General features: G+C 46.6%; 1 protein-coding gene across 1 annotated transcript; it reads left to right on the top strand.

Annotated features, from left to right (window-relative positions):
- The first annotated feature begins 1,382 nt into the window (after positions 1-1,382).
- On the top strand, positions 1,383-15,080 carry LOC119453257 (uncharacterized). The gene is made up of 4 exons (XM_037715285.2): positions 1,383-1,608; positions 12,284-12,600; positions 12,890-14,004; positions 14,306-15,080. The coding sequence occupies exons 1-4, from the start codon at positions 1,383-1,385 to the stop codon at positions 15,078-15,080; spliced, it is 2,433 nt and encodes an 810-aa protein (XP_037571213.2).
- The last annotated feature ends 12,528 nt before the right edge of the window (positions 15,081-27,608 follow it).

Raw genomic sequence — 27,608 nt, 5'->3', positions numbered from 1 at the left:
ACCATGGATGAAAATAAACGGCCTTGCTAACGTCCACAAATACTTGCGCCTCAAAGGGTGGTCAAAGAATAAAGGAAGTCAAGCATGTTGGCAACTATGTAATTGAAAGCGTAAATAGACAACCAGGAGTCGTCAAAGAGAAACTGCGAGAGACAGAGACAGAGAATTGGGTGCAAAGAATGGAAACAAAAGAGGCCATGGCCCCGTAAGGCAAGAAAACAAAATTAGAGTAGAACATCTGTACGATAAAATTAAGGGCAGTGCCTTGGTATTTGAGGCCTGTGCTTCTTGCCCAATGATAAAGAACATAGCGGAGGAAGTTTTCGCTGCAGAATGAGGCACGTATCTGCTGCAGCAAACATCCGGAGACAAGTCAGCACATACTAATTACATGCGAAAGTAGTCACCCAGCCAGGCCCGTAGGTAACGTCCATCGCCTAGAGCACATGGATTCAAAGCGGGTAGAAACATTAACCGGTCAGCAGTCGAGCTAAGCAAGAGACGTTTAGAGTATAGGTGGAAAAAGACGCAGAAAAGAGATTGATAGGACCGTGTCTGTGGCAGGCATATGTAACCATGTGCAAGTTAGATGCACAGAGATTGTAAGGCAGAGAAAAATGTTTAGGAGGTGTAGGCAAAATGCTAGAATATTAGTCACGTATAGATTACCGTACTAGCTCAAGCAGGCTAGTTGCATGATTATTTGTTACCGCCCCGTTTCGAAGACAATGCCTAAAAATATCATAATCCTCCATCTTAGTATACTACACCATCCATAGACTACACAATCCGGCTCCATGCATTACGCATTAAGAAAATTGCGCCAACGGAAGCGAACCTAACAGGCATCTGAAATAATAGCCGTTTTCCAATTCACATCTAATGTAAGAGGTTCTATATTTTCTTTCCCGTTTTTAGATGTGTATATGTTGCGCGTTAAGAATTTTCGATGCGTCATCCTGTGATATCAAATAGTGATTCGAAAATGCCACGTATTGCAGGTTGAATTTAGCGGAATTGTGCACTACCTTTTTTCGCTGGTACATTTTAGTAGAAGCGTTTGTCACAATCAAGTTTATTGTCTTCAAAAATGTCACATAAAATTCAATACCACAGCTCCGAGTTGACTGCCAGCTCCGTTATGCGGAAGAATGGCCCAACGACGAAGTACAGGCCACTGTTCTGGGAGTCGAAGCTTGTCACTCGACCCCACCAGCTACGTTCGAGTGCACCGCGGGCTCGTCACGATTCGGCTCCTGCGACGGCTGTGCGCGAGTGTGTCCGTGGTGTGTGGTCCTCAGTGGTGTCGCTGCTGGTGGCGGCTGCAGCCAACGCGTCTTCCCGTGACGGAACTGTTGGCATTGCCTGACGCAGCCAGCACGATGAGGACGACTGGGCACCGTGCTGAGCGCGGTGCCAACCTGTGCGCCGTCTCGAGCGGGCAGGACATTAAGCCCGTTGATGAAGGCACAGCCACGCAGACGAGTGTGGCACAGCCCCAGGCCATCCGGCAGCGCTGGTCACAGGATAAGCCGTGGCCCCCGCATGGCGCATGTCGCTTCTCGAAGGGCTTACATGCTGAGCCCCGAGAGGACGACAAAAGCCCATGCACGTGATGGCCGAGTCGCTATCGCGCATCGGCCAGTTGGATGACAACAACGTCGTTACGACAGCGGCGCGGCCGTGTTTAGCGGCCATCGAGAACACAATTTTTGTTTCACATATCGTTCTTTCTACAGACATATTTTGACGAGTATATATTGTATTCTTGTCTTTATATTACTCTCTTTATCTTGAAATACAGTTATTATGATTCGTACATGTGTCTTCATGTATACTATGTGTATATCAAACACGGAAATATCGATTGTGATTTAACGAAGAATTAGAATTACCGAAAAGAATTAACGAAAATATCGATTGTGATTAGGGTAACGTGGCACACAAATTTCGGTTTGATGTGCTGCAAAAAAGTAAATATTTTGCATAAACCACGAACTGCCTTTCCGAAAGTGCTTCAACAACCAATGTGCACATGTGAAATGTCTCTTGAACTTACGTTTCCCTGCACTCGTTCGACTGCCACATCACTCCTCTGAACATGTGAGCGTCGTGTTCTTGGAAACTAGTTTTGAAAACACCTACGCACGTGAGCGGAGGCGATCGCATTTTGTTTATAAATTTCAAGCACTTTCTAAGGGAGTCCATGGCGGCTAACATGCCATCGGGATGTGCAGTGGATACATGCTCGCTGTATTCAAAAACACAAGAGATCATTCACCGCTCACTGCTTGTTCAGTTAGCGCTTCAAGGGGCTGAGAAGGAAAGAAGTCTGCACATTCATTCGCCCTGTCAATCAAGTGGTCATTAAGGCGACTTATTGACCCAGTCTGCGTAACAGCGGTATAGCTAACGTGGTGTCAAGTGTCCGCTTGTTATTGTTAAAATTACCGTTTGCTCGCTGTCCTGCCTAATACCTTGCCTACTTGACGCTGGCAAGATGATGTAACACCGCTGAGTCCCTTTCTTTATTCTACCTTTAATTTTTGACAGTTTTTCTTCCGCCCCGCAACTATACCGCAAAAGTAGCTGTAATGGGCCTCTGCGTATGTGTGAATTATTGCTCTGTGTATGCCTTCCTACAAGTGGCCGCCTTCTCATATTCTTGCTCGCGGCCCGTTATGTCTGGTCTCCTTCCCCTTCAAGTGCCGACTCTTCTCAATTCAACGTGCCTTTTCTGCCGGAACAACTACGGTACAAGCATGTGCATTGCACAATCGCACTCTGTCCCTTGTGACAGTGTTCACCTGCAGCGTTCGCTCAACTGTGCCCTTCTCCTTCGTTCTAGAGACGCAGGGGACTGCGCTTGCCTTGGTTTCCACTGCAACTTCCCCGATGAGCCTGTCGTTACTGGTTCAGCAAAATATCATGTGTTATACTACCTTGACGATTTACTAAAGCAGAGCAGAGAACAGTATTTTATTTCACTATATAGGAAAGAATATTCACGTGGGCAAGTGGCTAGGGATGGCGGGAAAATAAGCTGGCGTTACAGCGGCTTGACTAGCGTCTCTGTCACAGTCACCAGTGTCACGTCGTGTTTACCTTACGGCTTCAATTATCTCTCACACTAGGCGGTTCGGTCTTTTCAAGCAAAGCCTTTGTTCTCATTCGTGTCCAAGCCCATTCTTGCACTTTCTAGCATCCTGGAACATGAATCAACAAGGATGCATGTGTTTAATGCTCTAGGCGATTTTCTTCAAGCCACTAATTCAAATTCAAACTGCGTTCACTTTTTTAAAATTTATTTTACAGTCAGTCTTGTATTTCTTCAACATCACTTATGGTTTCAACTGCAATAAATGCGGCTTCTCTCTGTTTAAATTATGTTCCATATTTTGCTGTATTCGTTATCTGCATGTGATTGCATAATAATACACTGCTGATTATTTTCTAATTTTTTCCCTTTCTTGATGCATTTCTACATCTACCGAATTGTGGAATCTTCCTAAATTGTGGGTATGTACCGTGTTGAAGCTTATGATAATTGTCGACGTCAAAAACAACGTGTAAGAAGATGGCGAACTTTAGGAAGACAGAACAAGTACCCTCACGACTTTGACGCTGGTACTAGGTTGACTGTTCGAGTAATTCGCACACGTTTTGCTCGTTACCTTGTATTTAATGCTCGCTTAGTCACGAAAACGTTCATTGAATGCACATAGGTCTGGTGGGATCCACATTCATATACACGAGATCGTTAATGGCCTCGCGAAAAGATCCAAAATTTGCCTCAGAGATAAACCTTGTTCCGGCTACTCAGGAACATACGCTTAGCATCGCCGAGAACAAAATGAACGTAAAGCCTCAGGAGCCGTGGGCCCGTTCAAAAAGTTCTTGGCTAAATTTATTCATTTAAAATTCTTTGAAGCGTGCAGGAAACAGTGCGAGGGAGACGACCTCGCTGGGACCCTCTGTGATATTGGCGCGTGCACTGCTACCTCTTTTATTGCGTCCTATTTATTTATTTAAAATGTACCTCCTACGTCCTGGCTAATTTCTTGCCATGGGAGTTTTTAGGAATCATTTCTAGCTCTCTCCCTCCTGCGCTGCCTATCCATAGTGCGCTCGAGATTGAGCCGCGATCGTCGGTTCCCTTTGCGCGCGGTCGCGAAATACACAGTAGCTACAGAGTAGAACGCCCCCCCCCCCCCCTCCCCTCCCTCCCCATCAGCTATCACCTACATTCACCGCTGGCGGGGAGGTGACACAGTTCGGTAAGCGGCTTTTTTATATACAGAATTCTTCGAAGCTTATCGGCGAGACTTTGCTTGAGCATGATTATCTTGATTAGCAGTTGTCGAGGACTCTCAATGTGCAGCATGATTTGCCTCATATACCAAAAGAAAGGTTGCTGGGGCGCCTCATCTCAGACCTATAAAAAGAGAAGGTTACGTATCTGATAGACCAATGGTGGGATCGAACCATGGTCCCCCAGTACACGAGCCCGGTACTATTGTGCGGCGCGGGACCTGCAGCTTCCCGAGGTTTGAACAGGCGCCGGAATGAAATGCTGGAATGGTCAACCTGTATGTCGCTGTCCATCGCGTGTGTCACGTCACATAGCAACAAATTGCTTCGAAAAACGAGAGCGCGGCAGTTTCCCACAGTTTGTACCGTCTTCTGGGTTAGACTATAGGTCGTAACGGATGAGGCTGTAAGGCTTTATTGACGCAGTAGTAATTTACCCTGTCCCTTCATCGTCACTGCGCGCGTAGGCATTTGTCAGGACGGACCGTTACCTTGCTGATTTCTAGTAAAAAAAAAAGTAGCAGTTTCGCCCGAAAGGCGAACCATCCATTGCGATAGCAAATTAACTAGTAGAATATACGGAGTAAGGATACTAGTTTTAGAGGCTGCATAAACTTGGACACATTCGCTTACTAACTGTATTAACAAGCATGGTGTCGGCGCGCTCAAGCAAACATCAATAGATCACACTCGATGACCGCAGACAAGCGCTGTCAAAACGCTGGCGTGTGCAAACGCGGCTGGTGCAGTGACCGAAGGTTCGTGTGTTCTTTCGTTTCAACGGAAACTGAGCCGCGAAAGCGCAGCGCATACGAAGGTCAGAGCCGTGTGGAAATCGCTATCAAGATACGGTGCGCGCGACAGCCCTCAGCCGCGCATAGTACGCAGTTCCTGGCAGAGTAGAAGCCGCGCACCCTCCCTCCCGCGCTGCCTTCCCGCTTTCCTCCTTTCGCGTGGAAGATTGAGTCGCCAGTTCTCCTTGCGCCCGGTCGCAAGATACGCATTTAGTGCCGCAGCTAAACGACGCCTCCCCTTCCTCCCTCCCATCCCACCACGGCCATTCGCACGACTGGAGACGTCGTGTTTGCTCTCCGCCGTGCGTTCCCTCTACGTGAAAGCGCGCGTCCCTCGCGCGCTTTTCACTCGCACATGCAGCATACGGCGTGCGGCGACGAGTTTGTCGCCGTTGGACTTTATACGGAACCTCATGGCGACGGCGACGGCAGCAATGCGCTTGGAGTGTCCATATACTTGCTATCGCAATAAAACAGGTTAGCGGCGACGTTATGAGCCTTAGGACAACGTCCGTGGCGTGCAGTTTTTTAGGAGAAAGCGCCGAGAAAACGCACTATCCTGACGGAGGCCGATGCGATGACGGTTTAGGGACGCGGAAAATGACGGCTTGTGTGACTCATGGACTAACCATGAATAATATAATAAATCGGCGCCGTACCATCGCTACCGCCTTGCTGTCTTCGTCATACACGCGCTATAGGGAAACAAACACAGCTGATCACCTTATTGGTGATCAGGTTATGCTTTGCTATTGCACGCTCTATAACCTTACAACTCACAGAAGTGAGCGATATTGGACGATAGTTGTTAACTTGACATCGACTGCCGGATTTAAAAACCGGAATCACAACAGCGCTGCGCCACTCTTGAAGCAGTGAATTGGTTTCCAAGGACTTTCTAAAGATTGTTGCTAGGTAAAATGACACCCACTCATCATATCGCTGCAAAAATTCACTTGGGATCACGTCTGGTCCGCTTGCTTTTTTGGTGTCAAGCTCAAGCAATTGCTGAAGTATGTCTGCTTGAGTGATTTCTAGTGGGCCCATTGCACAAGCTCCCAATTCACTACACTGATTGTTTCCTTGCTCTGTTCTCGTCTTCGTAAATACTGACTGGAAGAACACACTGAAACAGTCTGCTATCTGATTCTTTTCAGTGATCCCTTTATCGGATCCCTTTTTTATCTGATCTATCTGTTCCTTTTTATCGCTTAAGTACCTCCAAAATTTTTGTGGAGAAGACCTCAGGAACCGAGGAAGTGTTTCGTTAAAATACTTTTGCTTGGATTTCTTTATCGCTAATTTTTGTTTAGCACGCAAATCAGATATTTGGGTTGGATTTTGTTTATTTTTGCCTAACCGTTTTATTCTACGCTTTGGGTGTATAATTTCCCGAGTTGTCCATGGGATACGCTGCTTTGTTTTTTTTTTCCATGCGGGTAGGAATAAATTCTACGCAATGGTTGACGATTCGCTTGAAACGTTGCCACAATTCCTCTAATGACTCACTAGATGACACAAGTTCAAATTCACTAAATGATAGACTTAAGTTATCTACTATTGTTGTATCGTCTGCCCGTGCGTAGTCTTTTATAGGTTTAAAAACAGGTGATCGCCGACTACTGTGTGTACCGATTGGTATATCGACGGATATCATTTTGTGGTCTGATATTCCTGGTTCAACTGACACCCTACTAGCAGCTACTTTGCAAGATAAGAACACAAGGTCTAACAATGACTGAGAACATGAAGTCTCTCGTGTATTTTCTTCAATAATTTGCCTGAAATTATGGCAAAAAATAATTTCCAGGAGTTTTTCAGCACTCGAGACTTCTGTGTGTCCGGGCGAGAGTGTTTTTGCAGTTTATGTGCGGTAAATTAAAATCTCCAGTCATTGTTAGCCTCGTGCTATTATTCAAATGAGCAAACAAAAAAGCGTTTATTTCGTCCAGGAACAACGGCGTGGTATCAGCGGCCCTGTAAATGCCTCCTACTATGAACGCAACGCCATTTAAAGATATTTTGCACCATACTGCTTCTGAAAAGCCACAGTCTATTCTTTCGTCCCTAACTGATGATTTCACAACTACAGCTACGCCCCCACCTCTTGAGCCCCTATCCCATCTGAACATTTTATACCCTGGAGGAACAACACAGTCATTGGGAACTTAACTATTTAACCACGTTTCTGCAATAATAAGTACGTGTGGGCTATGAGAGAGTAATATAGATTCAAGTTGTGCGATTTTATTTGCAACACTCCGTGCATTCAACAAAAGCAGGCGTAGCTATTAGTGCTGCTCATAATTAGAAGCACTCTCCGCGCAGTACCTACAGAGAAGCCGTGCATGCTTGGGGCAGTTTTGTCCCCGCTTTGCGGTATCTCCTGGCGCTCTCCTCGAGGTTGGTCGCAAATGTAACATGTGTCTTTTATTTTCAGTTTTTCATGGCTCAGCGAAACCTTCACCGCATGAGCTCTTTCCGAAGCAGCACTTTCCCATAATTGCTTTCGAATTTCTACTGTTTCTGGTGCATAATCATTGCTGACGGATTAGGAGGATCCCTTCAGTTTATAACAGTTTTTCATCACGTGCTCCTTTTCCTTATAGTCATAGAATCGCATAATAACCGGTCTACTTTTCCCTTTCGTAATCCTGCATAGGCGATGTATTCTTTCTAACGTCTTTATCTCAACGCCGAGCTTGTCCTGAAGTACCTTTTTCATGACTGCTTCTTTCAAGTCAGTGACTGTTTCAGAGGCACTTTCTTTGATACCAAACACGAGAAGATTGTTGCGTCTACTTCTGTTTCCGTATTCTACCAGTTTTTTGGCTTGTAACCGCACAGTGGTCTCAAGAGAATCTATTTTGGTTTTCATTTCCTGGATAACATCTAGTGCACGGGATACCTTATCTGTGTTTGAATTCAGTACGCAAATCTGAGCCTTAATGTCTTCAAACAACTATCAGCGTTGGCTTGGTTATCTAGTATCATTTGCAACAGTTGGGCGGTCGTAGGCCCAGGGTTTTCTTCATTATCACCCGACATTATGAGCAGTAACAACATTGACCAACAATCAAGAAGAATCTGGCAAAATCTACGAGGGCACGGCAGGACTAACAGGAAACGGTTGTCACTAAAGAAAGACGGAACTTCATATCGAAGACGAACGTGCAAAAGCAGCAGTAGCGGCTTAGGCATGCTGTCCACAGGCCGAGTGCCGTGCCCTCTGAAGTGGCCCGTGTCTCGACGGTCCTTTAGTACTGTTGGTAACGATGACGTCACTCCACGAGGCAGATGATCTACCAATGCGTAGGCAATAATTCTGTCGTCGAGATGTGGTGGCAAGTGTGGAGACCGGTCGGAGTCGCTTGAAGAAGCCAGAGCGAAAAAAACACGGCTAGACCTGCAAAAGCAGCAGTAGCGGCTTAGGCATGCTGTTCACAGGCCGAGTGCCGTGCCCTCTTATAACATGGATAACCGTTCCATTTCTCCCAAAGAGTATCGCATCTTAGGAGGCTTAAAACACCTTAGCTTCGAAACCGTTTGGATTTGTGCGCACGAAGTTTTAGAAAGAACCGGTAAACTGAGCGGCCTTTTTATTTACTTTTGCTGACAGAATCAGGACACTTCTTTAATGGAGTGGAGACTTGAATGCATGTTGCCGTGATTTACCGAAAGCAGTCGCGAGTTTTGAGAGACTGCTTTCCGCCGTAGCCTAGTTCTAAGTATAACTCGTAAATCATGTTTCCTTAGGAAACGCGCAACAAGTGTACTGTCGCCGACGCAGACGGAGGAGAAGCAAGGAACGAGGCCGCGCTAACCGGCACACATAGGGAAGAGGTGCAGTCGGAAAGAGGGCAGAACCAGGCAGAAAGCTTTGAATGCGTTAGCATAATTGGGGTACTTGACGCACTTTCCGGGAGCTAGCTATGTGTGTGTGTGTAACCCTTTTCCCATCTACCTGGGTCACTCGGTAGTCCATGGTCGAATGGGTTGCGAATCGGCATGCTGTGGTGAGGGAACAGAGTTCAAAACCAACCGTCCGACAAACTAGGGTTACTGAGTATGCGGAAATGTGTACATATATGACCCTCTTCAACGAAGCTCTTTTCACGCCGACATGTGTCACTCTATAGATGCGGGACTGGGTAGGTACCACTGTTCGTTCTTAGAGGCTGACATATGTATCTGTAGATGTGGAACTGGGTAGGTATACCGTTGTTGGAAGAAACTCTCTGACGCCGATTTGGAGCACTGGGTATGTGCCACTCGGTGTGCGCTGATTTTCAATGAACACGCCTCACGCAAACGCTTTAGCGAGCCGCGCCACGAATGCACTGGGTATGCCGCTCTTCAATGAACATCTTGCTAACTTGATCCACTACAAGTATGTGCCGCTGGGTGTGTGCATCGCCGAGTGTGCTTGGGAAAGCGCGAAACAGGAGTCCCGCTGCAGTATAAGCCTCATGCATAATTCTTTTCGACGCTGGCAGTACACGGTGTGTCGCTATACAGGGTGTCCCACGTAACTTTAGTCAAACTTTTAAAATATGCAAATGCCACGTAGCTGGAGAGAACCAAGGTAATGTTGCTTGCCGTCGCTTGGAGATAGTCAGATTATGTTTTGCATTCCGCCTAATTAGATAATGAGTCTTAATTAATTAATCGACTTCTCAGTTATTATAATTAGACGAAAAGTGTCATTGGGGAAATTGTAGAGTAACATGAGAAACTCCCCGATACAGCTTTCGGTTGCTCAGTACGTGGTACATAAAAGTGTTTTTCCGAGCGTGAAAGAAGCCCTCGAATACATGCCAAGTGCCTCGAACGGTCAGTTGTGTGGCAATTTCGCGTGTATTCGCGGGCTTCTTTCACGAGAATACATGGAAAAGAGCGAGAGGGAAGGGAGGAAAGGCGGGTAGGTTATCTTTTATCCAGTTTGCTACCCTACACGTGGGGAGGGGGAACAGAAAACAAACAGCTTTGCGTGCATTTGCGGGCTTCTTTCACGCTCGGAAAAACACTTTTATGTAGCACGTATTGAGCAACAGAAAGCTGTATCGGGAATTTTTCGTGTTGCTCTACAATTTTCTAATTGACACTTTGATAATTAGGACTACTTCTAGAGTAAGATAATTAATGCAATTACCCAATTAAGTCTCAGTAACGAAAAAATTACTGGCGGCAACTCCACTCTACTGGAAACAATACACACTAGGTTTGCTTCGCGTAACGCCGTTCCTCTTTTTTTTTTAATCGTGCTGCGGGATAGCTGGGACACCCTGTATATATATCTTAGGTATACAGAACCAATGTCATTTGAGCAGTTTTGATGTACTAATGCATTATTGGATTTCAATGGCGCAAGCATCCAGCAGTTCCGTCACGGACCTTTCACATGAAGAACCCCGGCTGAAACATTTGTACGAATAATAATTGTTCTGTTTCGTACGTCCTAGTATAGGATGCACGAAATAATAGAAACGCAATAGAGCTTCAATACGATTGGGAAAGCGCAATATATATATGCTCGGTTTTTGTCAAGCATGACCATATGAAGTCAAGTAACAATGAAGCCAAGGTAAGCATTGGGGCAATAAGCTGTGGTTGAAATTGAAATTTAGACAAGAATGCAGAAAAGATAAATGGAAAGTGGACGAAAAGACAACTTGCCGCCGGTAGAAGCCGAACTCACAACCTCCGCATTACGCGTGCGTTTCACTACCAGAGGTACACACACACACACACACACACACACACACACACACACACACACACACACATATATATATATATATATATATATATATATATATATATATATATATACATTGCCGCGGCTCGCTGCGGACAGGAGCGGAGAAAATGATTTATTAGAGAGAATTAGAACAAAGGCGAAGTTCAGCCTTCTGCTCCAGCACCTCGCTCGCACGCTCGGGGTCGTCGACTACGTCGTCAGCATCGTTGGGCTGAGATAGGGACGCGGAAAAAATGTATGTATGTATGTATGTATGTATGTATGTAGGTATGTATGTATGTATGTATGTACGTATGTATGTATGTATGTATGTATATATATATATATATATATATATACGAAGTACTGCAGGTCCATGCGGGTCCAAGCAGGAGGGGTAAAATTACAACAAAAGAATCATACAAGCATTCAGAAGAAAACAAAATAAAACGCTCACATCTCTGTTTCCATACTTACAGATTAAAAATTGATCAGATCTATTGAGTCAGTGCTGCTTAGCAATGATAAAGGTACTTCGTTCCATTCTTCAATGGTATGGGTAAAAATAAAATTTAACAGTGTTAGTTCTTGTTTGATAGGGAGTTAAAATTCAGGGTGGTGGTGATGTCTGGTTACTTTTGTAGTTAATGTGCATACGGAGCAGGATCGATCGAGAGTTTGTTATTTGTTGGTAGAAAAAGAAACTTAAGCCTTAGAATTTTCCGCCGTAGTTTTAATGTCTTTATACCTTGATTGCGCATGATAGTTGTTGGTGAGTCGGTTCTATGGTACTTAGAAAAAATAAACCTCAGTGCTTTCCGCTGAATCATTTCTAGCGCATTAATACTGTGTTTAGCTACACCAGAAGCTCCACCAGTAAATGTGTTTGACAAGAGCGGGCTTACTCGCCCGGAAGAGGTTTTTTTGAACAAGGTTATGGCCAACGCTGCATACACACCACACATACTTGAGAAATGGCACCAAACCAGACAAGCTACGATTATACCCGATGCACACATTGTCAGGAGTCATGCAGAGCAGACTTGCGACACCTCATTTAGAGCTGTGCAGCTTTTTCACAAGGGAGATCCAACATTCAACATTTACTGCACAGAGACATTAGAACACTAGGAATTGGAATACAAACTGTAGCATGGTTGAGTCACTCTGACGTCAACGGCCATTTTGTTAAAATCACGTGACCTGTTACGTCACAATTCTTTCCTATATGTACTTCGTTCCAACCGCAATAAACGTTGTTCGTCACCCGACTGCCGGCCCGCTTACAGGGCCTAGTCTTGCCGAGCCTTGCCGAATATATCAAGGAGGGACGTCGCAAAGCTACCGGATCTACCAGAGCAGGCTTGCCGGGTTGCGCTAACAGCATTTTTCGGCCACAAGTCAACCGCCCAAGCAAAAGTGCGCCTGCGGCTTTCAGCCAATGAGAGGGTGGTCCCCGAAACATTTTACATCATAGAGCAAAGTGTACCAGTGACACTGAGCGGTTCAGTGGCCGAACGCCTTGGATTTATCTGCCGGGTACAGCACATCGAGGTCGATGAACTTTACCCGCCAGCACAACCTTTTGCAGAAGTATTCTCGGGACTGGGTGAGCTCAAGGGCTACGAGTACGAAATAAAACTCAAGCCTGGCGCCGTGGGTGTGATCGTACCGGCTCGGATAATCCCCGTGGCCCTGGAAGGCAAGACTAGAGCGGAATTTCAGCGTATGGAGGATCAAGGCGTCATAACAAAGGTAACTGAGCCTACCGAATGGTCCAGCCACATGGTTACCGTTGTTAAAGGAGACAAAGCTCGAATTTGCCTGGATCCAACGGCGCTCAATCAAGCCATACTCCGTGAAAACTATCCCATGCCAACGTTAGAGGATGTCGCTCCTAGGCTTGCCGGAGCAAAATTCTTTTCCACGCTTGATGCAGCTTCAGGGTTTTGGCAAATTCGGCTTAGCGAGTCGAGCTCCAAACTTTGCACCATGAGCACTCCGTATGGTAGCTATCGGTTTCTTCGCATGCCGTTTGGAGTAGCTTCGGCCCCAGAAGTTTTCCAAGCAGCAATGGCACCGTGTTTTAGAAGGCTTGTCCTGTGTGGCGGTTGTGATGGATGACGTATTAGTATGGGGCAGAACTAAAGACGAACACGACTACAGCTTAAAACTTGTGTTGTCCCGTTGTCAACAGCACAACCTTCGACTTAACCCAAAGAAGAGTGCGTTTCTGCAGCCGGAGGTCCGGTACCTGGGACACATCCTCACTACAGAAGGCCTACGCCTGGATCCGGAGAGGGTAGAAGACATACTTGGAATGCCTGAACCGTCGAACAAGAAAGAACTGCAAGTATTTCTTGGTACGATGAATTTCGTGCAGCGATTCATTCCCAACATGTCGGTGGTAACTGCGCCGCTTCGAACACTGTTGCGTAAAGATATTGCATGGGTTTGGACGGAGGCGCAACAAAAGAGTTTTGACACCTTGCGCCAATCCTTGACTAAAGCACCCGTTTTGGCTTTCTTCAACCCTAAAAAGCCTTTCATTCTCTCGGTCGACGCGAGACAATCCGGAGTCGGCGCAGTTCTAATGCAAGACGGCCGCCCCATCGCTTTTTCGTCCCGGTCCCTCACAGAGGCGCAACAAAACTATGCACAAATCGAGAAGGAAATGCTGGCGATAGTGCATGGTTGCACGAAGTTTCACGACTACGTTTTTGGTCAGGCAGAAGTGATTGTAGAGACCGACCACAGGCCTTTGGTACCGATACTTAGCAAGCCGCTGCATCAGTGCCCCCTCCGGTTGCAACGCATGAGGCTGACCTTGCAGCGCTATCCGATCAAACTGGTGTATAAGCCAGGCAAAGAACTTTTTCTTGCGGATGCTTTATCGCGTTTTCCGAGCAAAGTGAGCATGTGCGAGGAAACTGATCAGTTTCAAGTCAATGTGCTGGAATTTGTTTCAGCCTCAGAAGCTCGTCTAAAAAGTATTCTCGCAGCAACAAACAACGATACCGTTCTCTCCCAGCTGCGGGAATATGCGCTGACCAGTTGGCCTGACAACAAGCACGAGGTTCCAGAAGTAATCCGCCCCTACTGGCCTTATCAGGAGGAGATACACGCACAGGACGGTCTTCTATTTCGAAGCAACAAGGTGATCATACCAAGTTCGATAAAAGCAGAAATATTGGCTCTTTTGCACGTCGCACATCCCGGTGCCGATAAGATGAAGGCGCGGGCACGAAGCGTCATGTTCTGGCCCTGCATGGCAAGCGACATAGAGCAATTTTGCCGAAACTGCAAAATGTGCCTAAAAGCATCGGCCACGAAACGCAAAGATGCCGCTTTTGAGCCATGAAGTTCCAAACTTGCCCTGGGAAGCTGTAGGAATGGACCTATTCTTTTACGGGGGCCGACAGTTTGCCATTATTGTCGGCTTCTATTCCTTCTCTTTTGAAATAAAGGAATTTCGCCACAACACTGCTAACCAGCTGAAGTCTTGGTGCGCCGAACTTTTTTCGGTTCATGGATTACCGCTTAAACTGTGCAGCGATAACAGGCCGCCATTCAACAGCACAGAATTCAAAGACCTTTTATATGGGCTCGCCATTACCCACGTAACGTCAAGTCCATATCATCCACGGTCCAATGGTATGACGGAGAGGGCCGTGCAAGAAGCCAAAAAACTACTAAAGAACTGTTCTCTTAGAACGCCAGATTTCCACATGGCTCTGCTTGAATGGCGTAATACTCCACGCGATGCTGTTTTGAAGTCCCCTGTGCAGAGACTGATGGGAAGGCAGACGAGGACCCTGCTGCCTGTACCCGCAAGCCACCTGGTGCCGGAGATTGTGCCCAACCGAGCCGTCCATAACCGTCTCCAGGAAATCCGGCAACGCCAGAGGATCTACTACAACCGCCACTCCAGGGACCTTCCACCCCTGTCTCCTGGCCAGATAGTGACTGCATACGATACCCATGAGAAGACCTGGGCACCTGCGGTCTTTCTGAGGCCAGCTGAGACGCCGCGCTCCGTGGTGCTGAAGACTGAAGAGGGCCAGGAAATTAGGCGCACTCGTGAGCATCTGCGAGAGGCGCTTTCACATCCCGAAGAGAGTCCTTGTGCCGGGTCCGAACGACTAGACGACGCCCAGCCCGCCCAAGAGCTACGTAGAAGCACAAGGCCACGCCGGGAGCCTTGCCGCTACCCCCAACCAGAAAGACCATTGTAATTATTTGCTTCCCTAAGAAAGGGAAGATGTAGCATGGCTGAGTCACTCTGACGTCAACGGCCATTTTGTTAAAATCACGTGACCTGTTATGTCACAATTCTTTCCTATATGTACTTCGTTCCAACCGCAATAAACGTTGTTCGTCACCCGACTGCCGGCCCGCTTACAGGGCCTAGTCTTGCCGAGCCTTGCCGAATATATCAAGGAGGGACGTCGCAAAGCTACCGGATCTCTGAACTCTGAAACACAGAAAGCCATTGCGACATATGGCAGACAAAGTGGCTTGTTTCGAGTAGTGTAAAAGGGGTCGACCAGCCCGCGCGAGAGCGGCGGAACTGAACATGTACCTGAGTTTGCATAAAGCGGGAGATCAAAGACTGAGATGAAGATGTGCCTCAGGGCCAACAATCCGGGAACCCACATTCCTTTCCCACCTAATCCCCAACAGCGGCCTAGAGCCATCCCCTTCCTTAAAATAAATGCTTTATTCATTCATTCATTATGTGGATCCCATACTGTGCATGCGTATTCCAATTTCGGCCGAATGGGTGATCTGTATGCATGAAGTTAAGTTTCCCGGGGCGCTTGTTTTAGTTTATGACGCTGAATACAGAGTTTATGAAATGAGGCAGCACATACATTAGAGATATGTGAATTCCAACTTAAGTTGTTAGTTATTGTCACACATCATTATTTATATTCATTTACTTCAACGAGAGGATGAGTAGGAAGATTATAGGAAAACTTGCACCTATGTCTTTTCTTGGTTATTTTCATGTATACTGTTTTTTCTTCATTCAGCTTCATGTCCCATTGTTTCACCATGAAGAAATGCTGTGAAGGTTATAGTCAAAAGTTCTTGATACTCTCGGCAAGCAATCTCATGAAACAAAATGCAGTCATCCGCAAATAAACGAACTTGTACTGGTTCAGTAACAACGTTAACAATATCATTATAAAAATAAAAAAATAGTGGTCCCAGTACGCTACATTGTGGTACCCCAGAAGTAACTGCCAAACAATGCGAGTGGTGACCATTAATAAAAACCGACTGTACCCGGTTTGCTAAGTATGCGGAAATCCAGTTTACTGTGAAAGGGGGAAGGGCCATGTATTTTAGCTTGAAAACTAACTTTTGATGTGTAACAAGGTCGAATGTTTTTCGAAAGTAAAAAAAAATTACGTCAGTTTCACCAGGCTTGTCTATAACGCTTGCCAAATTTTGAATTGCGGTGGTTAGTTGTGTGAGCGTAGAAAAGCCCTTCCGAAAGCCATGTTGAAAAGAAGACAATGTTGTTATCTGTTAAAGACATGATTACGTGATTAGCAATAATATGTTGAAGCATCTTACAGCACGAAGTCAGACATATAGGACGATAATTTGAAATCAGCGCAGTGTCACCTTTCTTGTGTATGGGCACCACACGCGTCGTTCGCCAATCAACCGGTAGATCCGCAGATGATATGGATGCGCGAAAAATGCATGCAAGGAATGGGACGAGCACTTCAGCGTAGCGACGAAGGAACGCATTTGGAAGGCCATCAGGACCGGGTGATATTTTAGTCTTCAGGTTAAGAACCATAGCCGCAATACCTTGTAGTGACACAATATCTTTGATATCAGAGCATGATACAAGGGTAAGACTGACTCTTTCAGAAGGAACGGAAAAGACGCTGTGGAAATATGAGTTAAAATGTTCCGCTCCTTGTCAACAATTTGAACTCGATCAATTTGCATATCTTGTCAAACAACTTTTTCTTCTAATTGAAGAAGTCCCAGAACTTCTGAGGGGATTCGTTTAAAAAAATTGGTAGAGTATGTTGAAAATAATGCCATTTGGAACGTTCCAATGCCTCATTAAATGCTGTTCGAGCGGCTTCAACAATGTTTGCGGCTGCTCCTCTTTTTTTTAATGTGCTTAAGTTTTCTATTTAGGTTAAAACCTCTCTCGTAATCCAGTGATTCGATTTTCTTGTTTTCTTAGTTTTGTTTGGTACGAAATTATCAAGACAGTAAGTGCATATCTGTTTAAATTGATCCCAAAGTATATTAACATCTGAGCCTTGAAAGCTGTTGAATTTTATATCAAGTTAATCCAGAACACTTTCGTCCCTGGCTCGAGAAAAATCTTTTACAGAAACTATTTCGGAGGGAACAGTACAAGGTTTCTTAAGGCTACATGATAACACCATTGCATGGTCAGAAATACCGGGATTCACAGTGACTGTACATTCTTCAATTGTCCTAGTAACAAAATGAAGATCTAGGATTGAAGAGGACGCATCACAAACTCGCGTAGGCTCTGTTACTACTTGTCGCACATCCAGGTTTAGCATAGTATCAAGCGAGAATCCAACATCTGAACATCGATCTGTATTTGAAAAAAAATATATATAACACACTCATGCACCCACTTTCAAAATACATACATACATACATACATTCATATATGCATACATACATACATGCATGCATGCATACATAAATACATATATAGATACATACATACATAAGTATGCACGTACAGTACGTACGCAAATATAAACTTACACAATACACGCTGCCGCCCGTGTGTTGACTTCAAAGAGTGAAATAATCCTAATGACAAAGCATACACAGTTGTAAATACGAGTACAAAGAAGCTAAAAATTTGTTGTGGCCCTGACACAGACAAGTCCGCTAGTCGAAACTTTGACCAGGTAAAGTCTTCCCCCCCTCCCCCCAACTTGTTCACCCACTATCGAAAGTAAACCTAGTACCTTATAGGGCAATTCAGCTGTCCATTAAAAAAAAAAAAAAACTTAAGGTCGTTGCTTTTTGACTATGCTCGGGCATCTTACGCCATCCGTCATCAATGTTTGAACTTTCGCTCGAGCATGACGAATTGCGTCGCCGCCGTCGGTGGCACATCGGGCCGCACTGTTTACACAGGAGCTCTCAAGGACGAGTCGCTGAAAGGCTCTCCCCGGGCAAATGCTTCGTGAATTGGAATGGCTCGACGGGCATCAATTCGACCGAGCTGTGAGCTCTAGCACGCAAGCCTTCTTCTCTCGGCTAGCCAGTTGTCGTTTTCGCCTCACACAACACCCCATAAGGTTGGAAATCCTAAGAGCCCCTTTTGCTCATATGGGGATCGTGCTGATAGTATTTCAAACATACTGGCACCAAAGGCAGCAGCGTATTCAGGAGTCCCTTTTCCGAGTTAGTGCGCGCCAAGTGTCAGCAACGTCTGGCATCGTAGCCACCCGCCTTCCACTTGCGATTTACTGTCACCTGTCCTGCAATTGATTTTGTGGTGACTCGACTGCATACACTCACACGCGTGAAAGAAGACTTAAAAAGAACCAGGGTGGTGTTGCGTGGCTTGGTACGATAAGGCAGCCGAAGTGTTCTGCACAGTACTGCACAGAGATCTCGACTTCTGTATTGTACATTTCTGACACCATCCACCATTAACAGCGCCATATTCGTAATAGTATTGCGAAACATGACTGTCTCTAAAAGAATCGTTCGTATATATGCCTGGAGAACTTTGCTTGCAGTGTTCCCGGTCACCCTGATATGTGCTAGTGCGTCGGCCCTCGACCCTTGTGGAAAGAAAGCAGGTAGGCTCATTTCGGCAGTTGCCTCCTTGCTTGACGTGTTCCGGGTCGGTATTCGATAATCGCGCTTGGCTTTGTTGGGGAAGCGGTACGTGGTGTGTAATGGGAACGATTAGCCTCCTTGAAAGTCACAGCAACCAATTAAAAAGCATTATACTTTTTCCACCGGGGCAAAGGCATGCGTATTTACTATTATGGAGATCTGCGAGATGTGTCAATATAATCGCAGTGGCGTTCTTTCAGAGGAGTTATAAGGTGAAGGGGACTTACTGTGCCGCTTTAACGCAAGTTTCATAAAAGTGACCAAAAAAGTGTTAACCGTTGATTAGAACCTTGGGAGCAGTTGTTTATATGACGAATTTGGAGAGAACTCCGTTTTGTGTACCCCCCTTTTTTTAATCTTCAAACTTGCACTTATTTCAAGTTATTCTTCATTGAATTCCAAAGCTCAATCCGCGCAACTTGGAAACTGAGCTCTCCGGGTGCGCAGAAAAGGCAGCCCTTCTGTATCACGTGAGACAAAAACGCCCCGTGGCGAAGTGTCCATCTGACGTGATAGCGGGGCTGCCTTTCTGCGCTCCCGGCGCGACTTTCGAGATTTACAAAAACATTAAGGGGGCCTTAAGGTGTGACTGTTGCAAATTTCTCATATGAATAACTGCCCCCAAGGTTCTAATAAAAATTAATAACCGGACTTTCTGAATTAGTCTCTTGAAACTTACTTTATTCGCAGCAAAGTATGTGCGCCTCACCTGTATACGCTGTACAATAATTTAGAACATTAAAAACGAACAAGGATGAAAATTGGTCTATATATCTATAAAGTGCTCGAATTATGACCTCAACAGAGGAAAAATGCGTGACATCTGTATACCTGCTCTTAGTTATAAAGTAGTACAGGGCTCCGCACCAGCAGTACTTCTCAAGAGCTTGCGTTTCAGCAGTTGCCTTTCGTTAGGTGTTGTAATAAATAAATCAAAACATATTGTAATAGATGATAAAGTGGTCAACTAAAAACAACAGACTTTGCTGGTTGAGATGCAGCTGATTGAAATGGAGTGGTAGAAACGATGAGAAAAAAAAAGACAATCTCAGGGTAGAGTGCCGGTCGGGGTTGGGAATGCAGCGCGCAGCTAGAAAGAGCCGCGTTATCTGCATGCAGCGCAACACATGCGTGCGTTTTGAGATTATAATTTACAAAGTGCGACGAAGTGCTGCCTTGGAACGCGGCTATGAGGAGTTGATGGGAAGGCAATAATTGAGTGACGAACAATGTTTCTTGCGATGAACGCAATGGAACACTTGTTGGTAGAAGAATTACCGCGCCAAAACATGAGGAGCATAGATGAACACGCATCGACAAGAGAAGGCCCTGTATACTACCAACTGATTTCATTCTTGGAAGAAATTAATCGAATTATGCACAATTATTCCAATACTATAGATGCGGCACGACAACAGCGAAACACTAGCCAAAAAAGCAATACGTGCGTTAAAACACATGTAAATAACCTTTTAATAACGATACATATTTGTCAAGGAGATGGTTTACTGATACATGTCGATCCTCGTTCTCTTTATACGGAAGACCTCAATTACTTCTCTTTCATTTCTGTGGAGTTTTTTTTTTTTTTTTTTGGTGCTGCAATGACCTTCGTGTTCTTGAATACTGGGGAGCGCCAACGGCTTTTGACATGCTCAGCCATATGGCTAGCGTAGGCATTCTACGCGTAAATTTTGCATTCACGTGCCCTCTCATTGAAGCATAGATAAGTTCCGTCGATATATTCCTTTCGGCATATGAGCGAGATGACGTAAACAATGCCAGAAACTCACTCGGTAAGCTTGATCACGTGGTTAATCCTGCATTGACCCTTGCCACACTTGTTTTGGCAGGCATTGTAACGACATCTCGAAGCAGCGCCATAACTGCGAGGATTCTCAACAAGTGTGGCGCGCGTATCGCAGTGGAGGTGGACGTCAACTCGACACTGGCTCTGAAGGCGAGTGTTGTGTTTTGTGCAGTCATACGCACATGTAACGGAGAGCCAAGATCATGGAGCATTTCAATCCGTAATTGATAACTTACAAGGTTTTGACACATAAATTGGGAGAGAAAAGAACACGGGGAACCAAGGGGAACCCACTTTTTCCCCTTTTTTATTAACAACATCAATCCACATAAATATTTGGGAAAACACACACACACACACACACACACACACACACACACACACACACACACACACACACACACACACACACACACACACACACACACACACACCCACACACACACACACACACACACACACACACACACACACATATATATATATATATATATATATATATATATATATATGAACGAGAAGAAAGGGAACTGAGGGGCCCGATTTTTGTTAATCATATAAGAAGCCAACAAACGAAGACACCAAGGACAACATAGGGGAAATTACATGTACTTACTAATTGGATTAAAGAAATGATGAATTAATGGAAGTGAAAGTGGATGAAAAAACAACTTGCCGCCGGTGGGGACCGATCCCACGGCTTCGCAAGCGCGTACGGTGCTCGTATATAGCATTCAGCTACCGCGGCGCCGTTTCCCCACCCACTTTCCAGGGTAGTTATGTCTTCACTACTAGAACTATCTCTGGGATCGTATATATATATATATATATATATATATATATATATATATATATATATATGTGTGTGTGTGTGTGTGTGTGTGTGTGTGTGTGTGCATGCGTCTCATGAAAGTAGGGACGTCGCGGGGTTGTGGTTTGGCGACTGTGCCGACTGTTTGTGTAAGTGACGAGAACACACACAACACCCATTCCTTGCAAGGGCAAGCTGTTCTATTATACTTCGTCGTCCTCTCCTCTGTCCATCCAGCCTCCAAGCCATGGATCCACTCTTCATTACAATATATATATATATATATATATATATATATATATATATATATATATATATAAAGTGGGGAATGCAAGCGGATGAAAAGACAAGGTTACCGACACCCCGAGCCGAACCCACGTCTTTCGCTTTACATGTGCGATGCTCTACAACTCGCGATACGGCAGCGGCTGTCCCAAAGTACATCGAAGTACCGAAATCAGTTTAGCTTAGTTGACCCTGAACAGAAACACTAACTTAGTTTACGCTGGCAAATTAAGTTTTCAAAACGATATTTTTATTAAATCCGTGGTAAGATGGGAAAATGTAGGTGAAAGCTCCAACCTTGGACTTTCGCGTCGAAACCCCAGCGTCGGCACGGCATTGAGACACCTCGAATTTCCCAGTGTATTCTCGCCCTTGGGCCGTTGGTAGAGCAGTACGATTTCTCGAAACTTGCTAAGCACAGTGTTTGGCTTTTTCTGGATACAATGTAGCCTATCAGTAGCGATATTTACCGATACGCCGTGCTAATCTAAAACTTCACGGATAGGTGGTGCAGGAACTTCAAGACGGCTTCGCAAACCGTCTTTTTCGTTTTTCTGTCATATACAGCTTATAAAGCCTCTTCTCAAAGGAAGAGTGGTTTTTATGCATTGTAGGCGTGGGGAGTATAGTAATTAATGCAGCTCAAAATATTTATCTACTGTCCCTATGCCACAATGTCTGTTCTTGAAACGCGTCATGTGCCCCCATCGATTTCCTTGGTGAATGCGGGCCAAAGTGTATGCGCGAATCTATGGGGGACGAGTACGTGTCTGGGTAATCGTACGTATGTGTGCTTGTTGGAATGTCAGTGTACGTCGGCGCGCGCGTGCGTGTATTTGTGCCTGTGTTTGTGTGCTCGTGCATGCGTGCAGTTGTGTCATTGCAGGTGCGTCCGTATATATATAGCGTAATGAAACAGAGGCGCCCCTGTGTATGTGTTGACTGAAGAGGAAGACGAAGGACCGTGCCGTGATCGCGAGGGAACACCGTGCTACGAACAGCCCTTGCAGTGCCTACCTGTACCTAGCGTTCTTGCAACGTTTTCGATGGCAATAAACCTCGTCGCATTTGGTGGAGGTGCAGGGTACGAGTGCGGAGCTCCAGGACGAGGCGAAGGATCTCGGCAACCTCCACCAAATGTGACGAGGGAAACTGACTGGTGCAGTTCCCGAGGCAAGAACTGCAAATACATCGACGTTTCCAACACCTCCATCTTCGCCACCAAATGTTATTACCGTTTTTGTAGACGGAGTACCCGCATTTGCGCAATTGATAACGGAGCCGCCATTTCCGTCATTCACGAGAACCTTTGTCGCAAACTCCGGAAAGTGACTACAGCTCCCTCTGGCCTGGTGCTCGCCACTGCCAGCGCGCCGCGAATTCACCCTTCAGCTGTATGCACGACCCGTGTCGTCATCAACGGAGTTTTGTACATAATTGAGTGTTTCGTGCTACCATCGTGCTTTCACGACCTCCTCCTTGGTTGGGATTTTCTGTCACGTCATCATGCTGTCATTGACTGTTCGCGTGCAGAAGTGTCGCTTTTACCACTATCTGAATCCCTGCTGACCGGCTCTCCTCACGTTGCCGATAAACTCATTGTTGATGCCGACACAACCATACTCCCCGAGTCGTCGATGGCTGTGGTCCTATCGTCTGCTGTCGACTCTGACGCCACTGTAGTGTTCACGCCGTCCGATGTGTTTGCTCAGCGCAAGGGCATCGTTCTTCTGTTTGCCGTGGTCACTATAAAATCTGGGTCAACTGTGATGCTGGTCACCAACTACTACCAGTACCCGATCAGCCTTCTGCGTGGAGAGACCCTAGGATACTTTCAGCTGATTGACTACGTTGACGATCTCGATGTTCCTACTGACTCCCACCGTTGTTACGTTGACGCAATCGCTTCTGGCTCAGACTCATCGTCTTCAGTGGGTTTTGAAAACGCCATCGACCCTGCTCTTTCCCCATCGCATCGCCGCCAACTTCTCGCTCTCCTTCAGAAGTTTCTTTCCTCTTTCGACTGCCATCAGACGTCATTGGGCCATGCCACCGGTGTTTCTCACACCATCGACACCGGTTCCCACTCCCCCGTGCAATAGCGCCCGTATTGTGTCTCGGCCAAAGAGCGCCAAGTCATCACAGAGCAAGTGGACGACATGCTCAAACGTGAAGTCATCCGTCCTTCTCAAAGTCCTTGGTATTCACCTGTCGTATTGGTAAAAATAAAAGGTGGCTCCATTCGCTTTTGTGTCGACTACAGACGCCTAAACAAGATAACAGGACGTTTATCCACTGCCTCGAATCGATGACGCTCTCGACTGCTTGCAAGGTGCAGAATATTTCACTTTCTTGGATCTGCGCTCCGGGTACTGCCAAGTTCCAATGGCCAAACCTGACCGTCCGAAAACCGCATTCGTTACATCCGATGGCCTCTAGAGTTTAACGCCATGCCCTTCGGGTTGTGCAACGCGCCTGCTACTTTTGAGCGTATGATCGATACCATCGTTCGCGGCCACAAATGGAAGAGATGTCTCTGTTACCTCGACGACATCGTCGTCTTCTCAACTGACTTCCCGACACACCTCGCTCGCCTTCATGACATTCTGACCTGTCTCGCCTCTGCCGGCCTACAGCTGAACCTCAAAAGGTGCCGTTTTGCTACAAGCAAGTTAACCATCTTGGGTCACGTAGTCTCAAATGACGGCGTCCTCCCGGACCCAGACAAGCTCCGCGCCGTTGAAGACTTCCCAACGCCTACGTCTATCAAAACCCTCAGAAGATTTATTGGCTTATGTTCCTATTTTCGTCGCTTCGTACGCAACTTCGCATCCATCATGGCGCCCATGACAAGTTTACTTTCCGACAGTACCGGCATAGCAGCGTGGTCACCTGAATGTGATGCGGCATTTCAACAGTTGCGCCACTTGTTGACCTCACCACCGATTCTTCGCCACTACGACCCTGCTACTCCTACGGAAGTTCACACTGACACCAGCGGAGTTGGCCTTGGTGCGGTCTTAGCAGAATGGAAAGCTGGCTATGATGAATACGTCGTCGCTTATGCGAGCCGTACTCTAAAGAAAGCAGAATTAAATTACTCAGGGACAGAAAAGGAGTGCCTAGCGATCATATGGACACTAAGCTAGTTTCGCCCATACCTTTACAGCCGTTCTTTCGCCGTAGTTACGGACCACCATGCCCTTTGTTGGCTTTCTTCCTTGAAAGACCCGTCGGGACGCTTAGGACGTTGGACGCTTCGCTTGCAAGAGTACAACATCCGCGTCATGTACCGCTCCGGTCGCAAGCACTCCGACGCTGATGCGCTCTCCCGATCCCCCCTGACGCCTGACTTAGCGTCTTATCAGGCTCCTCGACCACCCTGTCACCGTTGACCATCACCGACATGCTCACAGAGCAGCGCAAGGACCCAACACTTGCAATGTTACTTGACTACCTTGCCGCTCCGTCTGATGTCCCTTCGACACGAGCACTGCGTCGCCAAGCAACCCACTTTTCCGTGCGAGACAACATTCTGTATCGCCGCAACTATATGCCCGACGGTCGGAAATGGCGCCTTGCTATACCTCGTCACATGCGCTCTGACATATGCGCGTCTTTTCACGCTGATCCCCTAAGCGCTCATGCCGGCGTCCTCAAAACTTACAAAAGGTTGTGTCAGCACTGTTTTTGGCTAGGCATATACAACTTTGTGAAAAAGTACATTCAGGCTTGTACTACTTGCCAACAGGGCAAGACACCTACACACCGTTTCACAGGACCGTTGCAGCTGCTACCACGCCCGGCTCGTCCGTTCGACCGCGTCGGCATCGACCTCTACGGTTCGCTTTCATGCAGCGGGTGTGGAAATCGGTGGATCATCAGCGTAGATAATCTTACTTGGCTACGCTGAGACTGCAGCTCTGCCGGCAGCGACCGCCCGTGAAGTTGAGTTTTTCATCCTTCGCAATTTTCTTCTTCGCCACGGTGCTCCCCGAGAACTACTGAGTGATAGGGGCAGTGTCTTCTTGGCGGAGGGTGTCGAAGCCCTCCTCGTTGAGTGCAGGATCATTCACCGAAAATCGACCGCATACCATCCCCAAACCAACGGCCTGACCAGCGGTTCAATCGCACACTTGGCGACATGTTGCGGATGTATATTTCATCCGAACACTCAAACTGGGACACCGTACTCCCCTTTGTCACGTTCGCAAACAACACCGCGACGCAAGCGACTACCGGCTTTCCCCCCTTTTTACTTGTGTATTGCCGTGAGCCTTCAAGCCCTTTGGACACCACACTGCCGTACCAACCTGACGCCGCAGAGTACACTCCACTTTCCGAAGTCGCCAAGTATGCTGAAGATTGCCGTTAGCTGGCACGTTCCCTCACTAACGAGACTCAAGAACGTCAAAAGACACGGCATGACCATACTCATCAACCACCACCCAGCTTTGCTCCCGGTTCGCTTGTTTGGCTTTGGATACCAGCCCACATTCCTGGCCTCTCTTGCAAACTCCTGGCGCGTTATCGCGGTCCGTACCGTATCATCGATGCCACTTCACCGGTCAACTACATCATTGAGCCGCTCACAGTGTCACCAGAGCTGCGTCGTCGTGGGCGAGAAACAGTACATGTCAACTGTCTGAAACCGTATTGCGACCCACTCATCGTCTCTGCGTCATGAGTCGCCAGGATGGCTACGCTTCCCTCCCGGGGCATTGTAATGAAGCAGAGGCGCCCCTGTGTATGTGCTTACTGAAGAGGAAGACGAAGGACCGTGCCGTGATCGCGAGGGAACCCCGTGCTACGAACAGCCTTTGCAGTGCCTACCTGTACCTAGCGTTCTTGCAACGTTATCGACGACAATAAACCTCGTCGCAATATATATATATATATATATATATATATATATATATATATATATATATATATATATATATGAACGAGAAGAAAGGGCACCGAGGGGCCCGATTTTTATTAATCATAGCATAAGAGGCCAACAAACAATGATACCAACGGCAACATAGTGGAAATTGCTTGTACTTACTAATTGAATTAAAGAACTGATAAATTAAAGCAAATGACAATGGATGAAAAAAACGACTGTCCGCAGGTGGCGAACGAACCCACGTCTACACATTACGCGTGCGATGGTCTCACCATTGAGCTACCGCGGAGCCGTTTTCCGATCCACTTTTTGGGGCATTTATGTTTTACAACTAGAACTAACCCTCGGAATGTTAGCCAGCGCCACCACCCACAAACCTAGGGGCTGATGTGGAACATCCTTTCTGCCGCAGGCGGTGTATCGTCATATGGTCTGGCAACTCTGGCCAGAATGTGTACTATAAAAAGGAGCACGGAATAATAAACGGGGACTTGCCTTGTCAGCCCATCGCTCTCTGTCATCAAATCGAAACATGGTGTCAGAAGTGGCTCGCCGCAGATAGGCGGTGCGCGCGCAGTTGCGCGGTGGGCTCGTCGTCCAGCGTCGCCCGGTGCAACCGAGATGGAAGCGCTTCCGCCCCCTGACCGACTCGTCCTCTCGGAGAACGTCGCCGCAAATTGGGAAAGGTTCAAGCAGCGCATCCAGCTGTACTTCAAAGCGACGGGTAAGGACAGCAAGACAAGTGCGGAAAAAGCGGCTGTATTCCTACACGTCGCTGGACAAGAGGCCATTGATGTGTACAACACATTTCAGCTGGCTCCAGCGGAACAGGAGGACTACGAGCTCATCGTACGAAAATTCGAAGAGTACTGCACACCTCAGCGCAATGAAACGTACGAAAGGTATGTTTTCCGTTCCCGCTCGCAGCAGCAAGATGAAACATTCGAACAATTCCTGAGAGATGTACAGATAGCGGCGCAGACGTGCAACTTTGGAGACCTGAGGGATTCAATGGTGCGTGACCAACTTGTGTGTGGAACGAAAGATACGAAGCTCAGGTCCCGTCTCCTAAGGGAAAAGGATTT

This window comes from Dermacentor silvarum, chromosome 1 (assembly GCF_013339745.2).
Source record: "Dermacentor silvarum isolate Dsil-2018 chromosome 1, BIME_Dsil_1.4, whole genome shotgun sequence".
In the NCBI taxonomy this organism is placed as follows: Eukaryota; Metazoa; Arthropoda; class Arachnida; order Ixodida; family Ixodidae; genus Dermacentor; species Dermacentor silvarum.
The sequence above is the reverse complement of the archived record's forward strand: the minus strand, read 5'-3'. Positions and strand labels throughout refer to the sequence as shown.

Excerpts from the sequence above, each read along its gene's own strand:
- LOC119453257 (XM_037715285.2), top strand. The coding sequence starts at position 1,383 with ATGAGGACGACTGGGCACCGTGCTGAGCGCGGTGCCAACCTGTGCGCC. Across the intron at positions 1,609-12,283 it reads AGAGGACGACAAAAGCCCAT|CCAATGAGAGGGTGGTCCCC; the intron begins GCACGTGATGGC and ends TGCGGCTTTCAG. Across the intron at positions 14,005-14,305 it reads CTATTTCGAAGCAACAAGGT|AATAAAGGAATTTCGCCACA; the intron begins GATCATACCAAG and ends CTTCTCTTTTGA.